Source organism: Mus caroli, chromosome 17 (genome assembly GCF_900094665.2).
Source record: "Mus caroli chromosome 17, CAROLI_EIJ_v1.1, whole genome shotgun sequence".
Classification (NCBI taxonomy): Eukaryota; Metazoa; Chordata; class Mammalia; order Rodentia; family Muridae; genus Mus; species Mus caroli.
This window is the reverse complement of record NC_034586.1, coordinates 8,490,375-8,499,129: the sequence shown is the minus strand read 5'-3', so window position 1 is coordinate 8,499,129 and position 8,755 is coordinate 8,490,375. Positions and strand designations below refer to the sequence as shown.

General features: G+C 47.5%; 1 protein-coding gene across 1 annotated transcript in view; it reads left to right on the top strand.

The window, feature by feature from the left end:
• Nucleotides 1-1,547: 1,547 nt before the first annotated feature.
• Nucleotides 1,548-8,755, top strand: part of LOC110284396 — a 48,623-nt gene continuing 41,415 nt past the window's right edge. Inside the window, exon 1 of the mRNA XM_021150140.1 lies at nucleotides 1,548-1,655. Within this exon, the coding sequence (XP_021005799.1) occupies nucleotides 1,548-1,655 (108 nt within the window). The remainder of the gene's footprint in view (nucleotides 1,656-8,755) is intronic.

The following is an 8,755-nucleotide window of genomic DNA, read 5'->3' as shown; positions in this document are numbered from 1 at the left end:
CTATGACAAAATACCCGTGGAAATAAGAAAGGAAAGATTTATCTGGGCTCCCAGTTTCATAGTGGAGCAGGGTATGTGGACAGCTGAACTTGTGCCGGGTCAGATGGCAGCAGAAGGGCCTGCCTGCAGAATGGAAGCCTCCCTTCTCAGCTGCTGCCATTCTTTTGCCACTCTCTTTGCTGGCAGCCCGTGCTCCTGGTGGCTCCTCATGCATGCGTGTGTCTGTGTAGCCACGTTTCCTCTCACAAGGACAGTGGGTTAGATCAGGGCCCATTCTGTGATCTCATTTAACTCAGTGGGCCTCTTTCAAGGACCTGTCTCCAAATGCAACCATATTCTGAGGTGCCGAGGTTGGGGCTTGAACTTGTGACTACTGGGGACCGCGACTCAGCCTGAGAATTCTCTAAAGCCAGGGCATAGATAAAGCTGCAGGTATTGGGATGCCGTGCTCCTTTTGGGGCAAGCAAAATGCTCACAGCTTGATTATGGTGATAACCGCACATCTCTGGAAAAACCCCACCGAAGCCCACTGAGTCACAGGCTTTCAGGGGGGGAGTTTTGAGTGTGGTGTCTATTTTGTTCTGCATTCTAAGTGACTTTGAAGCTTCCACATATATATATATATATATATATATATATATATATATATATATATGTCTGTCTCTGTATGTTCTTGTGCATGCATTTGGAGGCCAGAAGGCATTAGATACCTCTGGAACTGGTGGTTGTGAGCTGGGTCCTCTGTAAGAGCATGCACTCTCGTAATCTCGGAGGTGTCTATCCAGTTCCTATTTCAACCTTCTATATAAGAAAGCATCCTGCAAAGGTCAAGAAGGGATTATATAGGTGGCTATGGGGAAAGAGAAGGGAAGGGAGGGTGGAATCCGAAGCCCTGTGATAGCCGTCTGCGATGACTGCCAGTCTCCCACATCAGCCCTAAGAATGCTCTGCCCCCATTGCCAGCATCTTTGACAAACCACCTGCCAGGGCTTTTTTCCACCACCCAACACCCCTCAGTCCCGTTGCTCAGCTACAGAAACCAGAGCATGGTTTGCTGCTGGGAATCACAAAGCCAAGAAACAGAAGGAGCACGCTTGGTGGGAGGGGGCTGGGCTGGAGGCGGAGCATGTGGCCAGCCAGAGCCAGGGAGCGGCAGTGGTCCTGTAGCCCCTCCCTGCCTAGAGGATGCGGCTGCTGGGCTTAGAAAAGCAACTTCCTTTCCAGGGGCGTCTGGGAGACTCAGAATTGTCTTGCCTGCTTCCTCACCTTCTGTAACTGTTCCTGTGGTGTGCCCACTTTGAGCCTCAGCCAGTTTGCAGCATCAAGGAGCTGCTGCTTCAGTGTACTTTGTGAAAGGGCTCTCTGTCCGTGTTTCCCAACTGCTTCCAGAACTGGCTTGTGCATCTTTTTGTTTTGGGGTACACACAGGCACAGGCAAGCTGACTGTCCAGCACGTCACAGTATAAAAAAATGTCTAACTCTGTTTTTAAAATGCTGTAATTCAAAATTTGACGCACATTTTTGTTGTTGTTGTTCCTGTGGACAGGATGGCCCAGATCTTGAGAGACCATTTTAAAACGCCAAAGAAACACAGGGGGCGTCACACCCAAGTGAAGGACAAAGAGAAGGCAGCACAACAGACCTTGCCGGAACAGGTAGCCACTATTTGTGTCGTTGTGATCAGAGGGAGCCAGTCTTGTCTTTGATCTTTTCTCTATTTAACGGCTCAGTACATATTCTGACCACAAAGCTACAATGAGCGGCGGGACATACCACTGCACACTTAGAACCGCAGTCAGTAGCTCCAGACAATTAAAACTGTAAGAACGTAAAATTACAACAAAGTTGTTTTTTTGTTTCTTAAAGTCAGTCTCAGTCTGTCATTCGAGGTCGCATGGTGAATGAAAATCGCCCAAAAGAATTATATGGAAAGTCTATGAACAAAGGCTCCTTGTTCTACGGCGCCCTCTGGTGGGGCTGAGAGGAAAAAGCATTTCTGAAGCGAGGGACACACGAGGCTTAAAACAGGACCCAAATGCTTCCCTGGCGTCCATTCCCGTCACTGACACCAAGGATCAAACTCTGCAAACCCTCCTGTGTTCTGTGAATCGTTTCTTTTTTATTTATTTATTTTTTTGGTTTTTCTTTTCGGGATAGGATTTTTTCTGTGTAGCTCGACTACCCTGAAACTCCCTTTGTAGACCAGGCTGGCCAAGAACTTACATTCACCTGCCTCAGTGCCACCCCCACCTGGCTTGCCTGCCTGCCTGCCTGCCTGCCTGCCTGCCTGCCTGCCTGCCTGCCTGCCTTCTGCCTTCCTTCCTTCCTATTTTAATTATTTTACCCTTGAGTTTCAAAATCCAGAAACTTGAGGTCTCGAGGGGAGATTGTGTATCTACCTCAGGTAGATACTGAGACCAAGGTTCTGAGTAGGAGGACCCTTCCCACTCCTCTGGATCGCCAGGTAATGAAGGGAGAGCAGGCCAGGCAGTTAGTTTTGGAGACTTGGTGGAGGGAACTTGGTTCCTTTGAAGGAGGCCAGTGGCCACTAAGGTGGGTGGTGGATGGGAGACACTGGGCAGCATCAGAAGTGGCTACTGCATGTATCGGGCAGCAATCAGGCTGCAGGGCACAGGGACACGGCTAAGTATGTGGGCAAGACCAGAGTGTAGAGACTCTTTCCTGGGACCTCGATTCTGCCGTTTGGGCCCAAGCAGTACCAATTCACCCCTCTGTTTGGTGGGTGAATGGGCTGAGGCTGTGCTAGGGACTCTGTGAGCTTAGGGCCTGTGCACCAGCGTAGACAGAAGAATGAGGGCTGGCAAAGACAGGGAAAGAATTGGAACCATGAAGCCATCTCAAGAGACTTAGTGCTCTAGGACAGGGAGTGGTCTTATTTGGGAAGGAATTCATTTGACCCATTTGGTACTCACCTGATACATCAAGGCATTTGAGACTCGTGGGGCACAATCACCAACTGTCCCAGATTTCTGTATCTCACGGCTGACTAGATTTCTAATTAAGCACAATGAAGAAAAACACCCCCTTCATTATTGTTCACAGATTAAAGGATACTAATGAGAGATCCATGGACTTCTAAAACAACCAAACCCCCATGGTTCAGTACCAGAAAACGCGTAGATTTAGTCTTCAATGCCACACACCCATCTCACAACTCCTGAAGGCCCACACACAGGCACACATACACAAACTGGAACACACAAAGACCAAGAAGACATTTTTTAAAAGATGGCCAAGCTGGGTGGTGGTGACATTTGATCCGAGCATTTGGTGGGGGAGAGGCAGGCAGATCTCTATAAGTTCAAGGCCAGCCTGGTCTACAGATTGAGTTCTAGGACTGCAAGGGATACACAGAGAAACCTTGTTTTGAAAAACCCAATAAGATTTAAAAAAAAAAAAAAAAAAGATGGCGAGACAGAAGCCAAGCTTCACGGTGTAGGGTGGAACCATGGGAGCTTCAGCGTGAACAGTCCCTGTTTAAAAAAAAAACACTTTGTACACTGGGGAGAGAGACAAGTGCTTTCTGCACAAGGATAAGCAGCCAGGTGTGAGCGCACACCTAACCTGTGATTGTAGCATTGGGAACGAGGGATGGCAGGATCCCTGGGGTTCACTGTCCTGCCAGCCTTGCCTGCTTGGTGTGTTCCAGGCTGTCCTGAGGGACAACACCCGGGGTTGACTGTGGCCTTCACATATACACACTGTGCACACACACACACACCCATACCACATCCACTCTTACACACTTATTTAATAGAGAGAGAAACAGGGCTGGAAAGATGGCTTGGTGGTTAAGAGCACTTGCTGTTCTCCCAGAGGACCTGGGCTTGAGTCCCAGCATCCTCCTGGTGGCTCATGACCATCCTTGACTCAAGTTCCAGGGGATCTGGCACTCTCTTTGGGTCTCTGCCACAACTGGAACACAAGTGGTGAATATATACACATGCTGGCTAAACGCCTTTCCATCATTATGGCTTCTATGGCTGTGTTGAAGCACAGTGGCCCAAACAGGGGCCATGAAAGAGTTGATTTATCTTACATCCTGCACTCCACCATCTACGGAAGCCATTGGCATGAAATTAGGGCTGGAATCTAGAGGCAGGAACTGGAGCGCATGCTACAGAGGAGCCTGGCTTGTTATGTTTTATAAAATGTGGTATGAAGGAGCAGGAGGGGAGGGGGTGCCTTGGTGGGCCCATGCAGATGGGCCTAGTATAAAAGGAAGTTTATTTGAGACCTGGGAAGGGGTATGGAGAAGGGAGTAGAGGCAGAGAAAGAAAGAGAGGAATAAAGGGGGAAGAGAGAGAGAGTAGATGGAAGGGAGGAGGAAAACAGAGGGAGGGGTAAGGGAAGGAGAGCCGGAGAGGGAGAGAGATTGACCCCATGAGCAGTCCTTATATGACTGGCTTACTGGCTTGTACCTCCAGATGCTAGGTAACTGTTAGGCAGAGCCTAGAGGAAATGCTAACACTGCTTACTGGCTTGATTCCCCATGGCTCAGCTCACTCAGTTTGCCTTAGAATACCCAGGACAACTGTCTTAGTTAGGGTTTTACTGCTGTGAACAGACACCATGACCAAGGCAAGTCTTATAAAAATCAACATTTAATTGGGGCTGGCTTACAGGTTCAGAGGTTCAGTCCATTATCATCAAGGTGGGAGCATGGCAGTATCCAGGCAGGCATGGCACAGGAGGAGCTGAGAGTTCTATGTCTTCATCCAAAGGCTGCTAGTGGAAGACTGACTTCCAGGCAACTAGGGTGAGGATCTTATACCCACACCCACAGTGACACACCCATTCCAACCAGGTCACACNTATTCCAACAAGGCCACACCTTCAGATGGTGCCACTCCCTGGTCCAAGGATATACAAACCATCACAACAACCAGCCAGGGCCGGCTCCACCCACATTAGTCATTAAGCAAGAAAATGTACCACAGGCTTGCCCACAGGCCAATCTAGTGTTTTCTCAGTTGAGATTTCCTCTCCCCAAATGACTCGAGCTTGTGACATAAAACTAGCTGGAACCATACGCATACCTATTATTATTATTAAAGTACAGGAGAAACAACTTAAAGACCTGGCCTACAGTGGTCAGCTGTGTGAGAGCTTGTCCCATCTCGTACAGGAGAGCCCTCTAAGAGCCACTCAGGCACAAAAATAAAACTACAACTGTCTGTAGCCTCCCAACTCAGCAACCTCACCTCTAGGGTTCTCTCCAGATATCGCTGGCAGAAGGGCAAAATGAGCTGAAGCCTGGGTTGTGGACGACAGGTTGAGCAGTGCGGCCACTCTGAAGTTTTACACATCTGAGAGAACAGTAAGCTTGGGCACTCTGGTCTCTAATGTGGTCCTTTCCAGCAGGAACCCCCCCCCAAGCTGCTACTGACCCCCCTGGGGTGGACCCCTCAAGCCCACCCTTGGGAGCACACTTAAGTTTATGAACCTTTACTGGGGCTGGGTGGGTAAGTAGCTCACACCTTTCCAACAGGTCACTGATATGGAAATAGTTCCTCCTGTCACCGGCTCTCCAGGCCCGAGTCAGTCCCCAAACCTGACGCAGAGATCTCCCACCTTCTCCCCCTCACCACCCCCAGATGGAATTAAAATACTCCTATGGCCTTCTGTTGACAGGATGACTTAGTGTCAAACGCTGCGGTCCTGGCAGGGGGGCAGGATTACCATTTGATTAGTATGCACATAAGATGTTGTCTGAGCCCAAATACACAAGTTGGGAAATCAAAGGGCTCCCCTTCACACCCCTTTCCAACTCCATCCTGAACGTTTATTTTGTTTTGAAACAACTTCCTCAGTTTCCTTCCTAAAAAAGAAAGGGGGAATCTCCATTTTAAAGTGAAACCCCCACCCCAAACACCCACACACCCACACACACACACACACACACACACACACACAGTTGAGTGACAGCAATCAGCCCTTTCTGAGTCCCTCTCCACGGCTGAAGGTGAGACTCTCATATACATCCCCAGGAAATCTAGGAGCTACAAAGGGCTTGTGTTTTGTCTGGAATCTATATTAACACTCAAGTACTGTTTATGGGTTTGTGGTGTGTGTGTGTGTGAGTGTGTGATAATTACTAAAATATTGTATGCTCCCAATTACGTCCCCACAAATAAATGTACAATGTCTTTACCAAAATATTTGTGGGTATTGAATGAAGAGTGGGTTTCCTACTGGAAATTCCATCCATGGTTGTTTTAACTCTCTGCTACCCACAGAGTACAGACAGGAAAGACAGGACTGGCGGGGCGTGTGTTTTAAGGGCTTGATTACCCTCAGCAGACACACTGGACGGATTAATGGCTAAAGCTTCCAAGACACCAAAATGATTTGTTTGAGTGACAGTTTGCTTCTGAGACAGATTTATTCGAGACTTAAAGTTATAACAACTTGTTAGTGATCTCATTTTTCCCTCTTGACCCAAACAATGAAAACTTTATAGTTTTCAAGCAAGCAAACAAAAAAAAAAAAAACACTTTAAAAATATCCCACCCCTTTTTTTTTTTTTTTTTTTTTTTGCTTTCCAACAAAGTGTCTAGGGAGTTGCCAGTGGCTGTGAGAAGGTGAAATCCCAGCCCAGATATTTTGAATGAAAAGCTTCATAAATGATTGCTTTTTGGAATACTATTCAACAATTTTTGTTCACTAAAGCCATCTGTTGTTTTGCAAATTAGCAGTGGTGCTTTCATGGCGCGTGTATATCTCAATCTGGGCTCTTCACATATCTCCTCCTTAATGGGTCTAATTAGCCCTGCTCTCTCTGTCTGTCTCTCTGTCTGTCTGTCTGTGTGTGTATATACACATGCACATCCGTCTGTCTTTGAGACAGAATCTGGCTAAGCAGCCCCTGGCTGGCCTGCGACTGTTCCTTCTCCTTCTTCATTTTGCTGTGTTGGTTAACCACAGGTGTTAGTCACTTTCGTTTGTTTGAAAAAATCTTCAGTAGAGTTTGAGCTCTATGTCAATGAAACCTTGGAGCCCAGATCTGAATTTCAGTATTTGAAAATTGAAGGTTCCTTGGCCTGTCACCCATTGCTAAGATGCATCATGTAAGGGGCGGGGTGCTGATGTACACAGGGAAATTGTGGACCAACTGTGGGGTGCATGGTCTCTGAGTCTCTCTTTATCACTTCCCACTTTACCAATGAGACTCAAAGGTCACGTGTTCCTGGCTCTTCCCAGGAGTGACCTGGGAAGTAACTTCCCAGGAGTTACTTTGGAGTGACCACCTTCAAAGACATTCTTAAGCTTGACATTTGAGAGACAGGCGTCACAGTCATTTTTGCAGGAGATGTAATTAAAGTGACCATCCCATGAGAAGTTGCAGGGTTTGAAGGATCAAGAGCTATATAAGGAAGTGAGAGGAACTCTTCCACTCTGATAGTTTTTCAATTGATTGGGATTTGGGGAGTAAAAACTAGGAGTAAAATCCCGGGGCCTGATGCTCTGTTCACATGCTCTGCCGAGTTCAATCCTTGGCCCAGAACTACCTCTAATGAAGATTTATTTTTATTTTATGTGTATGAGTGTTTTGCCTGCATGAAAACACACACACACACAAAACCACAAACTTGCATACCATGTACATACAGTGGTCATGGAGGCTAGGAGAGGTGTCAGCTCCCCAGAACTGACAGTTGTGAGCTGCCCTTTCGGTGTTGGGGACTAAACTGAGATCTTTTTCGAGAGCAGACAATACTCTTAACTGTGGAACTGTCTCTTCAGTCCCAAGAGCTAACTAACGCTGCAGAGCCCAGATGGTCCCCTGCCTCCAGTGTGTTACCATCGAACTGATAGGAACAGCACAAACTTGTGTTCATCTCGTAATTATACTGACGGCAGGAAAATCTCTTAGCACCTTAATGAACTTACTCTGTTCTCAATCAGCGGCAGTTTTTAAGTGGTTTATTTCCTTAGTAGTACATTGCATCGATGTCTCTCTCCAGACTTTTGACTTAAAGGCGCTATTCTGAGACTTATCAAGCAATGATGCCTTACGAGGAGACACCACAGGTTTGTGTGCCAAATCGCTCGTTTTAACTCTGCTTTCTCTTTTCCATGGTTCGTTATTTTTCTCCATTCAGCCAAAAGGAAAGGCTCAGGAGATAAAAACAGGGAGCCTGGCAGAGGAGAGGGGGCTGTGAGTGAGGAGAGAAAGCCAGGCTTGTCCTTATGATTGGGCTTGAGACCATTATTGCCACGGGGAAGCTTAGACGGGTGGCTGGAAGTCACCCAGGTATCCTGGGGCCTCTGCACCCCACAGCACCCTCAGAGACAGCTCTAGACTCCTGGAAGAGCAGTGAAGGGGTCTGAGTGCAGCATACATTGCAAGCCTGGGATACACAGCAGCAGAGAAGGGAGTGGTGTGGAGGTCCTGTGATCTCTCAGCTTTGCGGCTCACACACCGTATCCCAACCACGGGGAGGGGGGGGAGACGACAGCCACGGTTTAGTGTATGTATTTATTCTTGTGTGTTTATGCACGTGCGTGTGTACATGCACGCGCACCACAGTACAAAGGTGGAGCTCAGGGGAGAATTTAGGGAGCTGGTTATCCCTTCCCACCATGTGCGTCCCAGGGATTAGACTCGGATAGTCAGCTTGGCAGCTACCACCTTTACTCACTAAGCAGTCTTGCAGGCTCCCCAAAGTACCAAAAGCAAATTTTCTTTCTTTCTTGGTTTTTTTTTTTTTTTTTTTTTTTTTTTTTTTTT